At 38.6% G+C, this 23,398-nt stretch overlaps 1 protein-coding gene across 1 annotated transcript in view; it reads left to right on the plus strand.

Annotated features, from left to right (window-relative positions):
- LOC139977158 (uncharacterized) overlaps positions 1 to 23,398 on the plus strand; it is a 68,531-nt gene that overhangs the window by 25,659 nt on the left and 19,474 nt on the right. The window contains exons 14-26 of the mRNA XM_071986326.1: positions 2,524 to 2,814; positions 8,102 to 8,175; positions 8,498 to 11,303; positions 12,020 to 12,138; positions 13,945 to 14,069; positions 15,395 to 15,633; positions 16,408 to 16,504; positions 17,402 to 17,655; positions 18,425 to 18,579; positions 19,345 to 19,510; positions 20,669 to 20,818; positions 21,885 to 22,123; positions 22,571 to 22,753. Of these exons, the coding sequence (XP_071842427.1) occupies positions 2,524 to 2,814; positions 8,102 to 8,175; positions 8,498 to 11,303; positions 12,020 to 12,138; positions 13,945 to 14,069; positions 15,395 to 15,633; positions 16,408 to 16,504; positions 17,402 to 17,655; positions 18,425 to 18,579; positions 19,345 to 19,510; positions 20,669 to 20,818; positions 21,885 to 22,123; positions 22,571 to 22,753 (4,898 nt within the window). The remainder of the gene's footprint in view (positions 1 to 2,523; positions 2,815 to 8,101; positions 8,176 to 8,497; positions 11,304 to 12,019; positions 12,139 to 13,944; positions 14,070 to 15,394; positions 15,634 to 16,407; positions 16,505 to 17,401; positions 17,656 to 18,424; positions 18,580 to 19,344; positions 19,511 to 20,668; positions 20,819 to 21,884; positions 22,124 to 22,570; positions 22,754 to 23,398) is intronic.

Below are 23,398 nucleotides of genomic sequence, written 5' to 3' on the forward strand. Positions count from 1 at the left end.
AGAAGTTTTACGTAAGCGAAGCGAATTTTAAGGCGGCTCGTTGATTGTGAGGAAGCACTTATCTAAGCATCAATATTTGTGAAAAATATCGTAAGTTTTTCATTTTCATTCATTTTCTTTTATGTTTGCCGCAATCCCGCCCGCAATGCATGCACAGCATAATACAATGTGTGAAAAAAATGGCTGTACACGTGCAGACCTGAGAGAGCAAACTGGCCTTGTGTTGTTAATGTTATATGGGTACTTTCTAGAACGACCATTTGCGTCTTTTGGGGTCAACATATTTTCACACGGGATTTCAACATGCCATTGATCGATGTACACGGGTGATATATGTCACAAATATTAACTGGGAAAATGAATTGACGACACTATCATGAGCTTATGACTATTGGCCTACTACTTTAGTTATATTGAACACATTATTCATGCCTAAAACATCGTTTTTCTGTTTTTTTATAGATAGTTTGCAGTACATTACTAAGTTCTTCACATATTTTTAAATAATTTTCATGTTTAAAATGTAAACAAAATAGAAAAAATAAAAAGAGAAAACGCCTTTTTGAAAAATGGAAGCGTCCTCGCAGAATGGGCGGGGCATCTTTATTTTGCTTCAAGTAACATGTTTTCGCTCGGCAACAAAGTTTCATACTTCAACTCTCATAAAAAACCAAATTTACATCTCTTAGAAATAACTATTTTTCGTAATCTGCAAGTAAACCAAGCTTATATGTCCATTCACTGTTATTTAAATGGTTAAACAGAACTTCAACTTATTTGGAAGGGTGCCTCGTGGTACATAGCTTTGACTGCAACCTCTCTTTCGGCCTGGCGAAGTTAAGACTTATGTCACTGTGTTTGGGGTTCACAGTCAGAAAACGTCCCCCGTCAGTTTAATTACACGTTTCTTTGAGTGTTACTACTCATATAAGCATGAGAATGCTTTTGAAAATATTCTTGCTTTCAAACGACTGAACCAAAGTCTAACTGATATTAATAAACGAAGTTACGCGTTTTCCGACGTTTCGCGTAACCACAAATTGACCTTCTATTTCGTTTAAAAAAGAATTTCAACGTACCGTTGAAAATTCCACGAAGGAAATGACTGAGATAACCAATCGATAAAATTCGATAAAAATCGATAAAAATCGGGGAATTTCGGTGAAAAACGAAGAATTTCGGTTATTTTTCTTTCAACGAATTTTAACGGGAGTTAAGCGAAATCAGTACTGTATAATCCTCTCTTTGTCCCTCCACTGTTTATCTCCTACCTCTCCTCTTCCCCTGTTGCTTTCTTCACTCCATCCTTTGTCTACTAATCCCCTTACATCTCATTGTGTTCACCGTGCTCATTAACCTGTCTGTATTCTGTGCGTGTTTTTGTCCCTTCTGTTACTGTTACTTGTCATTCAGCCTCTGAAGAAGATCCTGCTAGGATCGAAACATCAGGCCAACTTACTTTTACACGTCTTCTGTGATAGAATGACAGCATGTGTTGAGTTTTGATAAGTATTCCTTAATTGGTTTATGAAGGAACACCGTGTGTAGCAGAATATAAAAAAACTGCTTACTTATTGAATGACATATAAGGGTACCTCTGTAAAAAAATTGTGGTAGCAAGTTATGTTGAGTAACAAAATGTCACGCATGACTTAATAAGTGCGAGTATCTTCTTGATATGAATCAATTTACTTTTGTAATCCCTGTGGCCGAACAAAATCATCAGGTTTTGTCAGTTTGATGGTGATTGAACTTTGAAAGTGATGTTTCTGGACTTATAAACTGCTACTGGATTGCATGAACTATCAAAAGCAAGAGAATAGTTCTCACCGGCATCCCACAGTTGCATTAATTGTAATTGTGACATTTGTCCTTATCATGTAGTACTGTTTCATGTGAAGGTCTAATCCACTATGGTTCAATACTAACCTGTTACTGTTGTGTATAATTTGAAGATTGAGCCACAAACATTTTACATTTTGACTCGCTGAAAGAAGAAGTAAACATGAAAGAAAGAAGGAGTGTTAAAGTTAGAGGCCCTGACATTTCGATCCTAGCAGGATCTTCTTCAGAGACCGACTGCTGGCATCAAAACCTTTAACACAGAAGTAAATGTAAACAATAAAATATTACGATGGGTGATCCCTAGTACAGATTACATCATTTATAACAAGAAGAAACATCCCATGAAAATGCTAATTTATTTATTTCTTTATTTCTTTCTTTTATTTCTTTATTTCTTTTTTCTCTCCATCCCTTGTCTACTAATCCCCTTACATCTATCTCTTTGTGCACACCATGCTCATTAACCTGTCTGTATTCTGTGCATGTTTTTGTCCCTTTTGTTACTGTTACTTGTCATTTAGCCTTTTGAAGAAGATTCTACTAGGATCGAAACGTCAGGCCAACTTACTTTAACACATTCTCTTACACAGGCTCTCTAGTGGATAAGCAGTTTGCTAACAGTTTTATTTTATTTATTTCTTAACTTGGTATTTTTCTGTTTTTGACAATCTTTTCCAGGTACTTTCTGTGAGGAGGAGATCAATGAGTGTTTATCAAACCCTTGTCAGTTTAGCGGAACCTGTGAGGACAGTCTAAACGGTTATACATGCAGCTGCACAGAGAACAGAGTGGGCCGCCACTGTGAACTCATCTCTGCCTGTGCGGACAACCCCTGTATGAACGGTGCTGTGTGTGAAATCCCAGCAAACGGTATAGGTGACCCTACATGTATCTGTCTAGATGGGTATCAAGGGACACTATGTCAGACTGATGTGAATGAATGTCAGAGTGGCCCCTGCAGTGTAGGTGGTAAGTGAATGTTTAAAATGAGGCAATTATTAAAGAACTAGCCCATACAAAAAAGTCCTGCACAAAATCCTGCATAAAATCCTGCAGGATTTTATGCAGCATCCTGCAGGATTTATGCCAGGATTTGGCCACATCCTGCATGCTTATGAATGATTCTTGTACATGCATCATGGAATCCTGCATGCATATGAAGGATTCTTGTACGTTTAGAAGGAATCCTGTTCCATATGCAGGAATCCTATAGGATTCCTGCAGGACATTTTTGTATGGGCTGGTTTTGTGGTCATTTTAGATCAATTCTTTATACTTTTATACCAGGTGTTGACAAACTTTGAAAGAACTTTCTGTCGATCTTGCTGAGTGTGACCAAAATATAAGTCGATAAATCTTGCAGAAACCAACTTGTTTTTGCACATTTGTCAATTCATGCATTGCAAAACAGAAAGGGACAGGTATAAATGAAACAGATGAACAATTCGTTCATAACAATTAATGTTAAAGCTTACTTTGTTTTTACTATGGAATGCAATAAACTCTGAATCACAATCGTCTAATTCCTAAGTTGCTACACCGTTAATCAGAGAAGAGGTTGCAGTAACTATGAGATAAAGGAATTTGTGAGGAACATTGTGAAACTGGAAGTAGTCCTTTTTGAAAGTAGTTAGTGATAATCCATATGAAAATTTGTATTAATATGAACTCTTTATTAATATGAAATTTGTATTAATATGAAGGTTTCTCACTGTTGATTTTTTACTTTCCTGTAACAAATATCTTAGAAGGCAAAGTGTTACCTGTAGACGAAAGAGATATATGAGCAATGTAAAAATTGCAGCTGTCAGGTCTTGTCGTTTTTCTCTTGTGTTGTTGTTTGCTTATAGTATGCTGTCTTTATATGACCTTTATATGACATATATTGTACAGCTGTTTCATGTTATACTACACTCTGTAAATGCTATGTTTATGCTATGAAATGGTCCATTAACATCATTGATGTAAAGTCCAGATGCTACTGAATCTATGTTATATCTGTTCTCTGTCCTTGTAGAGACATTGGATCGTTATATCTTGAATTCACCTATGATATGCTATGTTTGATTATTACTTATTTTGGTATGCCATGCCTATGCCAAGGTATGGTATATTATGCAATGCCATGCTATAGTATGATATGCTGTGCTATGTTCTGTTATGGTATATTATATGATGCTATAGTTTAATATGCTGTGCTATGTTCTGTTGTGTTATGGTATATAATGCTATGTGATGCTATTGTATGATATGCTGTGCTGTGCTATGTTCTGTTATGGTATATTATGCTAGGCTATGCTATTGTATAATTTGCTGTGCTATGTTCTGTTATGGTATATTATGCTATGCTATAGTATGATATGCTGTGCTATGTTCTGTTATGGTATATTATGCTATGTGATGCTATAGTATGATATGCTGTGCTATGTTCTGTTATGGTATATGATGCTATGTGATGCTATTGTATGATATGCTGTGCTATGTTCTGTTATGGTATATTATGCTATGCTATAGTATGATATACTGTGCTATGTTCTGTTATGGTATATTATGCTATGCTATAGTATGATTTGCTGTGCTATGTTCTGGTATGGTATATTATGCTATGCTATAGTATGATATGCTGGGCTATGTTCTGTTATGCTATATTATGCTATGCTATAGTATAATATGCTGTGCTATGTTCTGTTATGCTATATTATGCTATGCTATAGTATGATTTGATGTGCTATGTTCTGTCATGGTATATTATGCTATGTGATGCTATAGTATGATATGCTGTGCTATGTTCTGTTATGGTATATTATGCTATGTGATGCTATAGTTTGATATGCTGTGCTATGTTCTGTTATGGTATATTATGCTATGTGATGCTATAGTATGATATGCTGTGCTATGTTCTGTTATGGTATATTATGCTATGCTATAGTATGATATGCTGTGCAATGTTCTGTTATGGTATATTATGCTATGCTATAGTATGATATGCTGTGCTATGTTCTGTTATGCTATATTATGCTATGCTATAGTATAATATGCTGTGCTATGTTCTGTTATGCTATATTATGCTATGCTATAGTATGATTTGATGTGCTATGTTCTGTCATGGTATATTATGCTATGTGATGATATAGTATGATATGTTGTGCTATGTTCTGTTATGGTATATTATGCTATGTGATGCTATAGTGACTTATTCCTAACATCGAACAGATGCATGCTCTTGGGCGATTTTAACATTCGCGTCAATCGTGTTCTTGAACCAGGCTCAGAGGCATTTATCAACTTGCTCAATGCATTATCGCTGAATCAATTGGTTTCTGGTCCAACTCATATTTCTGGGAATACTCTGGACCTGATACTAGTCCGGGAAAACAGTGACTTTTCTGTCACAAATATTAGGACGGATTTTTCTCTTTCCGATCATCGATTCATATTGGCGACTCTATCTACATCTCGCCCAGTACTGGTGCGGAAACAAATTCAGTTCCGCAAGTTGAATTCGATTGATCGGGAGAGATTTAGATCGGATCTTAGTTACGAAATGGATGGGATGATGGCACTTGATTCTCTTGATGATCTGGTAACCGCCTATAATATCCGTACCGAGAGAGTACTGAACGATCATGCCCCTGTCATCTCTAAAGTAATAACTGTTCGCCAAAGTGTTCCGTGGTTTGATAATGAAGCGTCAAGGCTGAAAACTAAAACACGGAATGCAGAGCGAAGATGGTTGAAACATCCAACCTCTGAGAATCATGATTCGTTTCGTTCATTCCGTAACGAATACAAAAACCATGTCGAAGCATTGAAAAGCACCTTCATTCGGAGGAAGATTGAATCATGTGGCAACGACACCCGTCAACTGTTTGCTACCGTCGCCAACATTACTGGTAGTACAAAGACCAATCCTCTACCGGATGGTGTGTCAGACGATCAGCTGGCTGGTGACTTTGCCACGTATTTTTATAACAAGGTCGATGTCATCCGGAATGAGCTCGAGCACCATCCTATCTTCATCCCACCTGAGATGAGCGTACCACCTTTTGCTTCATTTTCTACCATTGATGTATCGACGGTTACAGCACTCATTCGTAATGCAAAGCCTACGACTTGCCAGCTTGATCCCTTGCCATCGTCCCTTGTCAAAGAACATTATGACATATTTGCTCCTATATTTTGCAAAATAATTAATACATCGCTCTCCACTGGTAATTTTCACCCTGACTGGAAACAAGCTATTGTCAAACCACTATTGAAGAAAACTAACCTCGATCATATAAAGAAGAACTATCGCCCGGTTAGTAATCTGTCCTTCCTTTCAAAGATAGTGGAGAAGTCCTCTCTGATTAGTTTTACTGAACACATCGAGAATCACAGTCTCCTTCCTCCGTATCAAAGTGCATACAGGGCCAACCATAGTACGGAAACACTCTTACTGAAATTATATAATGATATCATGTGCAATATGGAGCGCCAGTTATTAACTCCATTTGCCGCTATGGACTTGAGTGCCGCGTTTGACACAGTCAACCACCAGCTGTTATTGGACATTCTCAAGAAGTGCTTCGGAGTTCACGGGGTAGCTAGAAAATGGGTATCGTCGTATTTATCTGAGAGACAATTCGCTGTTTGTATAAACAAATCACTTTCTACGCCGATGAAGGTCAATTTCTCCGTACCACAGGGTAGTATAAATGGACCAGTATATTTCACCTGCTATACTAGCACAATGAACACATGAATCAGTGATGACCAATTCCTCATTGGCTACGCCGATGACCACAGTATCTACTCTAGTTTTAAACCCGGAGACGTTTCTTCAGAATTTGAGTCAATCAGGGGTCTTTCATCAACTCTTGAAAATGTGAAACTCTGGATGCAATTTAACCGTCTTAAGATGAATGATGAAAAATCGGAGTTTATCGTTTTCGGAAGCAATCGCCAACTACCAAAGTGCAATACAGACGTTTTATCCATTGGGGACACTCCCGTCCGTCGTACCCATAGTGTGAAGCTACTAGGTGTTTACTTGGATGAAACCCTCAATCTCAAACATCATATTTCCATGAAAGCTCGTGCATCAGCCCTCGCCATGTTTAATCTGAAGAAGATCCGGAAATATTTGGACAAGTCGACATGTCTCAAAATTGCAAATGCCATGATTTTCTCTCATATGGACTATTGCAATGGTCTTTTTATCAACCTCCCGGCCTCCACACTTCATCACCTACAAAGGATCCAAAATTACACGGCTAAAATTATTCTCGGCAGATCAAAATATGATAGTGCCTCCGCAGCATTGAAGGAGCTGCACATCCTCCCCGTCAATGTCCGTGCCGAGTACAAGATCCTCCTCCTCGTTTATAAGTGTTTACATAATTCAGCACCAGCTTATCTGTCCGAGTTGCTGGAAATTAAGACACCTGGTCATTCAACACGCTCGTCAAAGGGCATCCTTCTTAAGGTTCCTTTCACACGCCGCAATTGTTTCGCAGGCCGCTCTTTCAGCGTCGCTGGCCCTAGACTTTGGAACGCTCTCCCCGTCGACACAAGAAATTCGAAGACCATCAGAACTTTTAAAGCTACTTTAAAGACTCATTTATTTAAGAAATCGTTTTTATAATTGTTTTGTTTGTTCAGCGCCATTGAGTGTTTTTTTACAGTAATGTGCGCTATACCAAGTTTTACTACCTTAACCTTAACCCTATATGCTGTGCTATGTTCTGTTATGGTATATTATGCTATGTGATGCTATGGTATGATATCCTGTGCTATGTTCTGTTATGGTATATTATGCTATGCTATAGTATGATATGATATGCTGTGCTATGTTCTGTTATGGTATATTATGCTATGTGATGCTATAGTATGATATGCTGTGCTATGTTCTGTTATGGTATATTATGCTATGTGATGCTATAGTTTGATATGCTGTGCTATGTTCTGTTATGGTATATTATGCTATGTGATGCTATGGTATGATATCCTGTGCTATGTTCTGTTATGGTATATTATGCTATGCTATAGTATGATATGATATGCTGTGCTATGTTCTGTTATGGTGTATTATGCTATGTGATGCTATAGTATGATATGCTGTGCTATGTTCTGTTATGGTATATTATGCTATGTGATGCTATGTGATGTTGCATTGACCTCAGAGATGTAAAGTCCAGATGCTCCTTGGTACCTTATCTGCTCTCTGTATTTTATTGTTGTTTCTTCTGATGTGTTCCATTCTTGTCTTTTTCAGGTACCTGTGTTGATGGTATTAATGGCTTCACCTGTCAGTGTCCTCCTGGATTGACTGGTTCTACTTGTTCTGAGGTGAATAAACACAAACATTCTTTTCTCTCCCAAGTTACAGAGACAGTTGACTGTTATTGCAACTCAAGCCATTGTACTCCAGTTAGATACTTTTTGGGCAAAATGAGCAAAACTCCCCTCCACTCCACTCCCTCATCTCTTCCATTCCTTCCACCTCAGTTCACCATGATAATCAAGGGTAGAAGGTTACATTTTTACCTTTATAAAAAGCAAGTTTGATCTTGTGTATGCTTTCAAGCATTTTGTTCTCACACCATCTTTGATTCATCACTCGATTATCACCTTGTTTTCATTTCTATATCCATGTGTTTTTCTGTTGCAGTATGTAGATGTCTGTGGCACGAACCTAAATCCCTGCAAGAACGGCGGGCTCTGTTGTCAGAGAGGGGTGCAAGATTGCCCTCCGACGATCCCCCTGGGCCAATACCAGTGCTATTGCCTGAATGGATTCAGTGGCGACCTCTGTCAGATAGAGATCGACGAGTGCATCGCATCGCAGGAACCGCCGTGTCAAAACAGAGGACAATGCATCGATGCTGCCGCGGGGTACAGGTGCGAGTGTCCGATGGGATACTCGGGAACCAGGTGCCAGATAGATCTACCCTGCACCCCGGATCCGTGCCAGTTCGGTTCCTGTCAGACGGTCGGGGAAAGTTATCAGTGTATCTGTCGGCAAGGTTACAAGGGTACTGACTGCGAACTGGAGGTACAGCCTTGCGATAGCTCTCCCTGTCTCCACGAGGGGGTATGTGCTAACGAGGGAAACAGCTACCGATGCGAATGTACTTTCCCTTACTCGGGGGATAATTGCGAGACCCAGTTGACTCCGTGCGACGACGGACCCTGTGTCAATGGCTTGTGTCTGGTGATAAACGATACGGCGTTTGCCTGTCAATGTTTCGATGGGTACCGAGGGGCACTGTGTGAGACCGAGGTACAGCCCTGTGACAGTTCACCTTGCGTTCGTGGATCCTGCACCGACCAGCTCAATAGCTTCGCCTGCGATTGTCCCGACGGTTTCACCGGCGACACATGCGGGATTGAAGTCCGCCCCTGTGACAGCAGCCCCTGCGTGACGGGAGTCTGTCTCAATCAGAACGACACCTATGCCTGCATCTGTGGCGACCTCTACACTGGACTTAACTGCGAGACTAGAATTTTACCGTGTGACAGCAACCCGTGCGTGACGGGACGTTGTGTCGACCAGGAGGATGGGTATACCTGTGTGTGCCCGGAATCTTTCACCGGACGAGACTGCGACGTACCGATCCCACCTCTTCCCTGCGAGTCCAATCCGTGTCTGAATGCGGGGATCTGCAGCGACGTCGACGAGTTCACCTACCAGTGTCAGTGTACCGGCAGATTCGTAGGGAGCAGGTGTGAAACTGAGATCCCATTACCGTGTCTAAGCGAACCATGCCTCAACAACGGAACCTGCTCAGAGAGTAGCACAGGGGTCTACACTTGCGCCTGTTCCGCACCCTTCACGGGGGATAGATGTCAGGTTGAACTTTCCGAACCTTGTATGAGTAATCCTTGCATGAACGATGCCTCGTGTATCAATGTGGGATTTGTTTCCTTCTTCTGTTCCTGCGTATCTCCATTTTACGGAACATTCTGCGAGCAGGAGGTAGTGTCTCCCTGTAGTAGCCAGCCGTGTGTGAATGGTGGTCTGTGTCTCAGTGATAGCCTGGAGTCATATGCATGTAGGTGTGAACTTCCGTTTCATAGTGACCGGTGTCAGCTTGAAATTACCGACCCATGTCTTAGTCAACCCTGTCAAAATGAAGGCATCTGCTCTAACAATGACTATCAATCGTTTTCCTGTCAGTGCGTATGGCCAAGTATCGGAGAAACGTGTACCGAACGAGCCCCAGATCCCTGTGAGAGCCAACCCTGTATGCAGAATGCCACTTGCATCAATAATGACCATTCCTCGTACACCTGTAACTGCTCGCTGCCTTTCACAGGTAGCCGATGTGAGGATGAATTACCCGATCCATGTCAAAGTTCCCCCTGTATTAATAATGGAGTATGCCAAAATGTAGAGTACCAGTCATTCCTCTGTGACTGCTCGGTGCCGTACACAGGCATCACATGTCAAAACCTTCTCCCCGATCCGTGTTCTAGCCAACCGTGTCGGAATTCTGCTTCTTGCATCAATAACAACTATCAGTCGTATAACTGTACCTGTGTACCACCGTACCTTGGAAGTGACTGCGAGTTTCTGCCTTCAAATCCGTGCAGCAGCTCCCCTTGTCAGAATGGCGGTGTCTGCACAGCAAGCCTGGATTTCTCTACCTACTCCTGTGGTTGTAGTCTGCCTTTCTTTGGCAGTCGTTGTGAAGGTCAGCTGGAGGATCCCTGTAGTAGTAACCCCTGTCTGAATAATGGAATCTGCTCTAACGTAAATTACCAATCCTTCCAGTGTAACTGTTCTCTCCCTCATCGAGGAGTAAGATGTGAGATCCAGCTTCCAGATCCTTGCAACAGCCAACCGTGCTTCAACGGAGGTACCTGCGTCAACTTGCTGTTCGAGTCATTTCTATGTCAGTGTCCTCCCACCTTCGAAGGGAGTCTGTGTGAAGTGGAACCACAAAACCCGTGCGACAGCCGACCGTGTGAGAACAACGGTATTTGTTCCAATCTAGATTCTACAAGGTTTTCTTGCGATTGTACTCTGCCGTACTTTGGTGAACTCTGCGAAAGTGTGACGCCGAATCCATGTGGCAGCCAACCTTGCCTAAACTCTGGGACATGCCTCAATAATAATTTTGTCTCTTTCCAATGTCTCTGTGAAAGCCCCTACTCTGGTGCACAATGCGAAGTAGTGGATGCATGTGCAAGTGAGCCGTGTTTAAACGGTGGTCTCTGCCTGGTGGGTAACAACAATATATACAGGTGTAACTGCCTCCCAGGGTTCCAGGGTGAAAGGTGTCAAATCTTACCTACTACTAATCCCTGTGCTACATCTCCTTGCCAGAATAATGGACTTTGTGTTGAAACAAATGATAGCTTCATCTGTGAATGCCTGGCAGGGTTTCTTGGCGATCTATGTACCGAGCAGGCTACGTCGTGTGACCCCGACCCTTGCCGGAATGATGGACTCTGCTTGGAAGATGCCTTGGGTGAGTCAATCTGCTAGTTATGGTTACCGTGGCAATCAAAATCTGAGACTGTTCATGCCATTGGGGAACCGATTGATGCTCGATGTGTGTGACACACCTGGTACTTAATAGAACAGTTCAGAGAGTAGTTAAGTGGTCAGATATTGTATAGCAGTTTCTAAGGCTTGAATTTTGTCTCTTGGTACTATGGTTACTAAAAACTTCTGTGAACAAAAAACTGGTATACATCTTTGCACTTCTACAGCAATTGCCCATTTTGATAGCATTTTGCAATGTGATACCAGATAAATTATTTCCTGCTGTTCCTTGATGAAAGGAAAAAAAAATCAACAATAATATATTGTTATAATACAATGGATCCATACATTGTAGTTCACCTTTACAACAACTATTAACAATAAACGTTTAGTCATGTAGTTTGGTCAAGCTGTGTTAGACACATACAATGGTATAATCACACACACATCCATTGCATAGTATTGAGATATATATCACTGTAGCTATGCTAATTTTGTACTATTGTTGTTATTTTTTTGTCAAATGATCAAACATGACTGTGTGATGTAGTTTTGTGCAACTCTATATTAGACACATACAGTATGTGTATAGGCTAGATTGTCTCTTCATACATTACCTGTTGCAGTGTGTTTCAATAACAAGGGAGAATTGATGTCCTTTAGTCATAATAATAATAAACTTTTCCCTTTTGTTGACAGGTCCATTTTGCTTTTGTCCTGATGGGTTTGAAGGTATCTGGTGTGAGCTATCACAAGGAGTTTGCTTTCCGGAAGATCCTTGTCAAAATGGAGGTGTCTGCTGGGACATCAGAGGACAAGTAAGGAATATGATCTAATTGATTGATTAATTGAATCTAATTGATGTAGTTTCTTGTTTCTCTCTATTCATAAACATTGCGTCATTTTTCGGGGCATTTGGATGGAAATTGGTTGAGGATTTCATTTCATTTCATTTATTTGTTTTTTCTCAATATACGGTACATAGTATGTCATACAAACGTTTACAGATATGAAATTGAGTATAAAGAGAAAGGAAGTGATCTAAAAACCTGAAAGGCTTATCGAGTAGAGCCACTCCCTAAAGTAGGAAAATAATTAAGTTATCAGTGTTAACGATATAAACAAACAAAGATTTCTAAACAGTATTATGGATCAATAATCACTTATGTAAACCTCGCTTAATTGACGTTTAAAGGAACGTGGTGACTGAGAATCATTTTGTATATGATCATGATGATTAAGTAGATAATTCCAGCAAGTGTTTGCCCGATAACGTATACTCTGTTTACCCAGGTTACTATGGGGAAAAAGTCTATGTATGTGACCAGCCTGTCTTGTATTATAATCATGGATTTCCTTATTAACAGTGAATAAATTTTTACATGTGGGCGGATTATACCCATTAATAGAGCGATAAGCGAATGTAGCAAGATGAACTTTCACAAGGTCCGGTAATTTCAGTAGCTTAAGTGAGGCCAATAATTTACTAGTATGATCGTTATAGTCGGCAGAAGATATATGTCGAATAGCCCTTTTTTGAAGTACAAAAAGTTTCTTAATGTTATAAGCAGCCGTGCCAGACCAAACTGTAATGCAATAAGTAAGGTGAGGATAAATTAAAGTAAAATATAAAGAACGAAGAATATGTTTTGGTAAGTAGTGCTTCAATTTGGAAAGAATCCCAACGCCTCGAGAAATATTTGTTGATATTGTATTTATGTGATCACGCCATGTCAGACCAGAATCAATAGTTACCCCTAGTAAAGTGGTAAAACACACTTTTTTTAGACTACTACCATGCATCTGTATGTCAGACAGAATATTCCTATTCCTACCTTCATTGAAAACAACATATTTTGTCTTACCTACATTTAAAGAAAGTTTGTTAGCTGAAAACCAAGCATGAAATTCATCAAGCACATGACAAATTCTAGCCCTCATTTCCACAGGATCCAAGCCAGAGAAAAAAATATTAGTATCATCAGCGAATGATATGATAGTACAATTATCTGACACATGACAAATATCATTTACATATATTATAAAAAGCAAGGGCCCCAATATAGATCCTTGTGGAACCCCACAAACAACATTCATGCAATCAGAATCCGTATGAAGACAATTTGTAAATTGTTTTCTGTTTGATAAATAGCTTCTAATCCAGTCTAGTCCTGTGCCTCTTATGCCATAATGTGACAATTTCATAAACAAAATACGGTGATCAATTGTATCAAACGCTTTGGACAAGTCCAAGAATACACAGACGGAAATCCTTTTATTATCTATGGCATCATACAATACCTCCAAGGCCTCAGTCAAAGCAAGTTCGGTTGAGTGTCCTGGCCGATACCCATATTGACTTTTGAACATAATATCATGTTTACTGATAAAATTATAAATACGATTATGAACTATTCTTTCAAAGATTTTAGAGAAGCCTGTTAGTACAGAAACTGGGCGATAATTACCTATAACATCGTGATCCCCTTTTTTAAATTAGGTTATAGATGGCTTAAAACTTTATTGTATTAATTCAAATTCAATTTTATTTCAGTATGAAAAGTTTGATCATGCATCTTGTACTTTCATTAAACTTTAAATCCATTTATTTCTCGCTTGGACAGCTATTCTGTGATTGCCGGACTGGCTTCACAGGTGTTTTCTGTGAGCAGATGATCTCTGGTTGTGCAGCCAATCCCTGCGTCAGAGGATACTGTCTGGAAGATAGGAATGGGGACTTTGTCTGCAGGTAAATTGAAGGATTAAAGCAGGAATCACGGATGTGTAATAATGATTGTGACAATGACAGGTCTTTTATGAATTGTATGCTAAAACTTTTGAAGGAATTAAGTTGAGACATTACAGTTTGTGTTACTAATCAGTATAACTATTCAGTGTATCCTTGACATAAAGGAGATAAAACTGACAAATCATAGTAAAACCAGTAGTGTAGTTGGTTACATTTGTACCTGGGATTCTCAGTAGGCAGCCTGCTAAAATGATTTCAACCTGGCCCCACAAAGAAAAGAATCGACCCAGAATTCCCATCTATGGTCCAACTCTGCACATTGCCCAATCTAGGTAAAGACAGAGGCCTAGTGAGGTTTTACATTCTGTCTGGCTCTTTGCTGTAATTACCAGTCTTTGTTTTACGTCCCTCTTTGTAAATTAATTGAGAACACCGCACATTAGACCCTTCAGATGTAATGCAGAAATATGGACATGTCGAATGAAATTGGGAATCGAATGCTGTATTATTCACAAAGAGATACCATTTCCTAAATTTCACCCAGAACATATAACCCCCAAAAAATGTCTCTTGAATTTTGCAAACTTCACACAGTAGGAAAACATTCCAAAGCTTCCCATTAGACCAACGGTGAGACTTAAAAAAATTCAAATTGAAAGATGAAAGAGTGATATTGGAACCCACAGGAAGAGGTTTGATATTTAGTATGGCAATTGGGTCTAGGATTGATGTAATAAATTTTTTACAATTGTTTAATGTTTTGATTTTCTCAATCTTCCTTGTAATTCTTAAATCATGTTAGTTTCATTTGATTGCTAGACCAGGGAATAATCTAGTGTTCAAAGTTTGCATAGCACTTTTGAATTCTGTGAATATTTCTCTCATTGAAAGCTACAGCTCCTGTGTAGAATACTGCTTTATACATCTTGGCACATGTATAGCAACTTGTCCATTTTGTATAGTATTTTGCAGTCATACTGGATAAAATTATACCCTGTACGCTATTCTAACTCGCAACTTATTCAGAGGAAAGACCAATCTTTTAGTAATTTTGACCAAAAGAAAAGTGGATGAAGTGTTGCCAATGGCATTACGTAGGGGATGTTTAAGTAAAAAGAAATGAATCAGTTGTAATATTGTTTGCTGCCACCATATTGGATCAAACAATTTATTTACAGGACAGAAATTCTGTAACCCATTATGGCATTATCTTATAGTCTTTGTGAAACTGTTCAGTTTAATGCTTTGCCAATAATGCAATTAAAATCTTGACCCAAAATTACTGCAATTTTTGAAACCCTTATTTTTGGTTATTTTACATTCAGATGCCCTCCTGGTTACACAGGGGATAGATGTGAATCTGCAGACCCCTGTACCTCTGGACCATGTCAGAACAGTGCCGTGTGCCGCTCTTCCCCTGATGGGTTTACCTGTGAATGCCAGCCGGGGTATTTTGGTACCTTTTGTGGCAACGTTGGTTCCGCCTGTCAGAACAACCCCTGCACAAATGGCGCCCTCTGCATTGCTACATCGGCAGATAATTTTACATGCCGATGCCTGCCAGGTGAGAATATGATAACACTAATTATGTTAGTGGTAAAGATTTTTGCTATTCTTAGTTTTTGCTTTTACCATTTCTTCTGCTGGTTTTCTTCTTATTGCACCAATTACAAAATTCCAAACCATCATTTCATTGTCAATTATGTTATAGATTGTCCAGAGGCATAAAAATGTGAAAAAAGCTTTTAAACCAAATAGAAAATCAAAGGTCTTTTGGGGGAGATAATGAATTTGTAACATCAACTCTCGTTTGTTTCTCCATGTTGAATGAAATATCAATCGTATTCGTTCATCGATGGATAGCCTGGAAAGATACTAACTTCAAAGTTTGAAGAATCGTCAACGAAACAACAACTGTGTTTAGCAGCATTTGAGCTCTGCTTTGCTTTAAGAATCACAATGTGAGGCATGAACACGGTGATTCTCAAAGCAAAGCCCAAATGACGCATGAACACACCATAGACAAATACAAGGGAATCTTTACTATTTCTGTTATCGTAGAGAACTTGTAGGTGGGTCAAATAATGGAGTGGAAGGTATTTACTCCCTACAGTGGCTTTGTTGTGATTTCGTACAAAAGAGCGATAAAAAGGCTCATTCCTGATGCTTGAAGTTTGATATTGAGAATATTGACCCTGTTGTTACTATTAGTGGTATTTATATATGAAAGAAGTACGTTATGTATATTGAAACACATTTTGTGTTGAAGTGTGTTTATCTGGTTTAAATCATCTCTGAGTATGGATCATCAACATTGTGACGTCTTTATATTTGGCAGGTTTCTCTGGAGCTAATTGTGAAATAAACGATAATGACTGCACAGGGTCCAGCTGTAGTAACGGCGGTACCTGTGTCGACCAGGTCAACAGTTTCAGGTAGAAAGGAAATCTTTAAGAGATGTACAACACTTTGATATTAATTACAGCCTTAAGTCACTTAATCTTTGTGTACAGAAATTGTGTATGATACTTAATACTTGTGTATGATACTTAATACTTGTGTATGATACTTAATACTTGTGTATGATACTTAATACTTGTATAAGAAACTTAATACGTGTGTACGATACTTAATACTTGTGTACGATACTTAATACTTGTGTATGATACTTAATACTTATGTTTAATACTTATGTATAATACTTAATACTTGTGTATGATACTTAATACTTGTGTAAGAAACTTAATACTTGTGTAAGAAACTTAATACTTGTGTACGATACTTAATACTTGTGTACGATACTTAATACTTATGTATAATACTTAATACTTGTGTACGATACTTAATACTTATGTATAATACTTAATACTTGTGTATGGTACTTAATACTTGTGTATGATACTTAATACTTTGTGTATAATAATTAATACTTGTGTATGATACTTAATACTCGTGTCAGTTTAAAGGTCATTGGTTTTGACATGCATGTTTCGGATTTGCTTAAAGATTTAATAGTGTTGTAAGAGTTTTATCCTCGGACATTCAACATGGTTCAAGTAGAAATTAAATGTCTCAGTATGGGAAAGGTATTTAAGAGAGGAAGCAAAACAATGTGGATAGTTGAGCATAATTGGCCATTATTTGACTCTCTCATATATATGAGGGCGGTGCTGGTGTCAAACGGCTTCTCGTGATTACTGTTCCTATGATCTGTTAGATTCCGAGAATGAGTCACAGGTAGACTTGAAGTTTGGTATCTTAGTGTAAATATTCTCCTCTTTGTTGTAACCAAACGATATCTTTTGTCTCATTCTTCCCATCTTGTCTTACAGTTGTCTGTGCCCATCAGGATACCTTGGCAACCAATGTGAACTACAAAACTATTGTGACCCTAATCCATGCCTCAACTCAGCTGCTTGTAGAAATGTTGCAAACGCACCATTTGGAACTAGTTTTACTTGTGATTGCGGTGAGGGCTACGAAGGGTCCAGATGTGAGGTTGAGGACCTGTGTGTCCAGCTGCCATGTCCAGTGGGTGTACCTTGTATTAATTCACTGGGAACATTCACTTGTAATTTCTGTCAAAGTAAGTCCAATATACAGCAGAGGTCATGCAGACTACACCCATTTTCTAGGTGATCATTGGTGACCTTTTGACCTCTGGATGGCCACTCTACTTATAGAATTTTCTGTCAGGTTTCTACTGTTAAAACCTTTGTTCTAATCATTGGCAAATATTTTGAGATTTAAACTCAAGTTATTCTTATTTCAGTTTTGTTTATCCACTGAAGTATCTAATTAAACTAATCAATAAATTTGTCTTGAAGTCAATATATTTTTTGACTTCTCTCATTTTAACTTTATCCCTGATTAAGTTTACATTAGCCTGGTCGTGCTGACGATAAGAAATGTATTCCTTCTTAAAATGTGTCAATAGAGGAATAACTGTTTATGGATTAAAGGGTGTGAAGACTCGCATAAAAAGAAACGTCTAATGCCGGTAATCTGACCTAGTTTCGAATGAGTTGTAACAGAAGTGTTAGACACCACCATCGATCCCAGAAAATACACACACACAGCTTGCTACCGTCGGTAATTAGACACTAGTGTACAGTCAGTACATACAGCTGCGGTCAATACCCACAGCACAGTGTACAAACGATATAGCGATGGATATCTCAGGTCCAGCTAAAGATAACAAGGTATCACGTTCCATTACTGTCTGCATTTTGTAGCGAAAAGAGAAAACCTCACTTGCAAGCAACGGAAAGTTAACTTTTTAAAGATGGCGGTAAGCTGTTTGAGGCGAGTCTTCAATGCCTTTAAAAGGATTTCTTTCTTTCTTTGGTTGTCAGGTTCCCCTTGTACAAATAACGGCACTTGCATGAATGATCTGGAGAGTAGTTTTGTCTGTCAGTGTCTGGACGGCTTTGCCGGGCGAGATTGCAGTATCAACATAAACGAATGTGCTGGTGGCCCCTGTCAGAATGGTGCTACCTGCGTCGATCAGGTATGTCAAGAACAACGGTGTTACATTCTAACAGTGGTGTCAGATATGGAGCATGATAGACTCAAGTCTAGCTAGTTTGCTAAAAAGTGATCTTTTGGTGCAACCACAGAGTTGGCAGGGGGTTGGGTGTGGGGCAGGGGGTTGGGTGTGGGGCAGGGGGTTGGGTGTGCTGCAGGGGGTTGGGTGTGGGGCAGAGGGTTGGGTGTGGGGCAGGGGTTGGGTGTGGGGCAGGGGGTTGGGTGCGGTGCAGGGGGTTGGGTGCGGGGCAGGGGGTTGGGTGCGGGGCAGGGAGTTGGGTGTGGGGCAGGGGGTTGGGTGTGGGGCAGGGGGTTGGGTGTGGAGAGGTCATGGCTTAGTGTTTCAGCAGGGTGATTGGAATTCAGACTATAGTGATCTATTGATGTTTCAATCCTAGCAGGATCTTCTTCAAACGCCAATGAAAAATGGAAACAGATGTTGGACGGAACACAGGCCATTAAACTACAAGATATTTGACCTACAATGGCTTTTTTTCAGTAGATTGCAGACTTTTCAAATTTTAGCTCTCTAATAGTGCTTTATTTAAATGGACTGTTGTATGCATGCTAGCCTGATCGTAAAAGTGACATGCATATAATCATATTGTGTAGCAAGCTGTGGTGACCAAATTATGTTCTACTGTATGATGTTTCAATAAATTTAGAATCCACAAAATGTAAAATATTAATTTGACTGTGTTATATGCATTTTCTTTCCTTACAAAATCTTTGTTGCTTTTTATAACAGGTGAATATGTTTTCTTGCCTCTGCGAAGGCCCATACACCGGGGATTTGTGTGAGCAGACACCTTGTGATGGGGTGAATTGTAATACTGGAGAGTGTGTTCTAGATTCATCTGGTGATCCTGTCTGTCTCTGTCCTCTCGGTTGGGGTGGTAACTACTGCTCTGCGGGTAAGATATTTACATATTTTAATATATATATGGTATTGATATGAAACATCCGTGAATATTCACATATTTCATGAAAACTGCTTTTTGATCTGATTACAAATGTCAGGTGAACACTTGTGTTACTGTTTTCTGATAAATACATGTAACAGTTAGCAGGTAAGTAAGGGTATAAACTTTCTGACAATTGAAATATTGAACATTTTCATATCTAAAGTATGGATGCACCAAAGTAAAATGTACAGGCAGGTGGGTTACATGTTGAGGTCTCATCTGAAAGTCCTCCAGTTGAACAATTGACTTCATAAGATTTTTCATAAGATATTTTGCATCAACTTAAGTAAAATTGTAGGCCGTGTTGGTTACTGTCATACTATATTAATGCAGTGCAGTTGCCTGACGACAAGTCTTTGTTTCATTGAAAAATATTAAACTTAAAAAGTTAAGAAATTTTTTGATTTTATTGCATATGATTATAACTAATATGAGAACATGTATTGGCATTGCTTTAATTTTAATTTTCTATTTGTCTTTTTAAAAATCGGATATACTCATTCTTACTCTCTAATCAAAGTTTGTTCTTGTTGAACAATCCGCGAGGGTTTCTGCAGTGGGAGTATTATGTTTGAGCAATAATTGTTCGGTTTGGTAAAATGACAAAACTTGGAGACCAATTGGGAGAATCTTTTTTAAATGAATATTCATTTAGCCAATTTACAAATTTCCATCATTGAATGAATATTCATGTAGAATTATAATTAAAGGGTGTGAAGAAACGTCTAATGTTGGTAATCTGACCTAGTTTCGAATGAGGTGTAACAGAAGTGTTAGACACCACCATCGATCCCAGAAAATACAAACACACAGCTTGCTACCATCGGTAATTAGACACTAGTGTACAGTCAGTACATACAGCTGCGGTCAGTACCCACAGCACAGTGTGCAAACGATACAGCGATGGACATCTCAGCTCCAGCTGAAGATAACAAGGTATCACGTTTCATTACTGTCTGCATTTTGTAGCGACAAGAGAAAAACTTCACTTGCAAGCAACAGAAAGTTAACTTTTACAGATGGCGGCACGCTGTTTGGGGCGAGTCTTCAATGCCTTTAATGAAACTCACATCATTTTTTACCATTTCTCTGTTTGTTTTTCTTTAGACCTTGATATCCAGGTACCGTCATTCGCAGCGGGTAGCTTTCTATCGTACGATCACACTTTCAACTCTCCTTTGAGAATTGTAACATCTGTTCACCTTGATAGTAACTCACAAGGACTTATCCTGTATGCAGAGAATACTGCCTCTAGTGGTAAGTGTTTGAGTGAATGTTTCAAGGAAAATAAGAAATTATTATAATTTTTTGCATAAGGAGTGAAAGGGTTTTGTTTCCAGGGCTGTAAATTCCATATATACATCACATATTCAGAATTCATCTTTGCATTCCTAGGATATATTAGCTCTCTACCAAATGTCGAAACAATTTTTGGACGAGGTTTACGAAATTTGTGCGCTTTTGAAAAAAAATTGTAGTATTTTCAAATGTTTTCAGAGTACTTTCATCATGTGTTTATAAACATCTTTGTTTGTTGATAAAGTAGCTTTATGGTTACCTTCCAGTACTAAAGCTCTACCACCCAAGAACATTTGCTTGCCAAAATTTGCTGGTTTGTAACCCACATTGTTGTAGTGTTCAAACAATGCTATATTTTATGTCTAGTACTTGTGTCACTTGTATATTAAACACCCCTAGGTGACACAATCAATGAGTCCTGTCTCTAACCTCCTCTCAATTGTAAGATAACAGTTAGTCACAGTCAGGGTCAGAGGTTATCACCACTTAGACAGTTTTTTGTTTCTGTGGTCACTCACATCCTGGTAGCAGTAGAGAGAAGAAGTATTAATAGATTAGAGAACAGTATCTCATCTTGTGTGGTGTATTATTTTTCCCTCATCTTTGGAACATTATAATTGTAACACATTGTAACATACCAATGACTTTGTATAAAGTATTTGTCATTGTCACCAAGTCGGTTGCATAGTCAGCTTAGTGATACTTATGCATTAATAAATATGCATTATGCAAATTGCTCATGCATTATGTGAAAGCTACTTAAAGGATCACCAATATATCTCCCAAATTTTCTAAACTGCCAAATAGCATACAATGTACCTTGAACAAGAATTTCAATAATTTCACTGCCACCTGTAAAACATTTCTTTCCATCACTGGGTCATCTGATTGTATAAATCACACATATTTGAATTTCCAGGAGAGTAATTTTGAAAACCATAGCTTGCTAAAATCTGGGTGCAATGCTCTTTTTAAAAAGAAGAAGGAAATGTATATTGGTTTTAACTTTCAATTTCTTTTGAAGGTTATCTAGCTGTGTATCACTCTGGTGGAACCCTACGTGTTGTGGCCTCTACATCGTCAGCTGAGATACTCAACTTACAGTCTGCCGCCCTCACTGGAAGCTTTTATCATACCATCGGCGTGCAACAGACCAGTGACATGGTACAGCTGATAGTGAATGGGTCTGTAGTGACCTCACAGGACTTTAATGGCATTCTCATAACAGGGCTCGCCGTAGTTTACATTGGAGGAGTTCCCATGGTAAGTGTACAACAATTTGCATTCAAACGGGACGGAAGGAAGGATGGACAGGCGAATACTAACATCTATAGCTACATATCTAGTGCTTAAACTTGTTGTGTATTAGCTTATAATAATTATCAAGAATGATGTGAAAGTGCAAATTTTTCTGCTTTGAATAAAATGATTTCAAACTTTTGCTCTACAAGTTAGAATAATCAGTTGAAGTATTGTGTAATGTAGCTGGTTTTGGTTTCGTTCTGAAAATTATGGAATTTTTGTATAATGCACTAATTTTTATAATTCTTTTAATGCACTAATTATTATTATTTTTTTCTGTATGGTTGCTATGGAAGTATAGTTTTAGCCAAAATTGATGGCAATAGCTGGTAATTGGTCCACATTCACTGGATGATCATAACACCCTCGGTTTATAAATTCATCTGCATTTTCTTGTTTTCCTCTCAGAGTTTAACCCCCGCTGTCAATTTCATTCCCACTCATTTTGAGGGCTGCGTGGAGGATCTGGTCCTTGGCTCTAGAAGTGTTGGCTTGTTAACAGACTTTAAGCAAGCAGTGAATGTTGGTGATTGTAATATCGCTGCATGTGAGGGTGTAGACTGCAGCGGCAGAGGAAACTGTACTCGAAGGGTAAGTGAAGTGCATTATTCCTCAATTCAGCTCCTTATGTTAGAAGTAATTACCAGTTCTATATTATGGATGTACAGGTTTGTGTTTGATGACTAAACTACTTGAAGGGTAAGTGAATTATCGTTTAGTATTGGGTGTTTATTACTATCTGTTTTAGGCTTTCACCATAATTGTCTTACTGTACTATAGTTTCTCATACTAATTTATATTTAAATATGGACTATGATTTAATCTATTTTACTATTTACATACTTTTGAATTTGTTTTGGACTATTGCGTTTTGGGCTTTTTTGTTTATTATTTGTTTTTTTTTGTTTTTTTTATGACCGTTTAGTATGGGTGTTTTTTATATTGTTGCTGTAGGCTTTTACATTTTTTGCCTTATTGGTTCTACATATTTAATATTTAGGTTTTTGTTACTATTTGGTTTTAGGTTTTACATTTGTAAAGCGCCATGAGCAGCTTTGCTGATTATGCGCTATATAAATATTACATATTATTATGTTTATGATTACTCAATTCAGCTCCTTATGTTAGAAGTAATTACCAGTTCTATATTATGGATGTACAGGTTTGTGTTTGATGACCAAAAGACAAGATGTGGAGTGTGGAAAGGAGGAGAGGGGGCAGGGGGTGTAGGTATGG

Source organism: Apostichopus japonicus, chromosome 2, assembly GCF_037975245.1.
Source record: "Apostichopus japonicus isolate 1M-3 chromosome 2, ASM3797524v1, whole genome shotgun sequence".
Lineage (NCBI taxonomy): Eukaryota > Metazoa > Echinodermata > Holothuroidea > Aspidochirotida > Stichopodidae > Apostichopus > Apostichopus japonicus.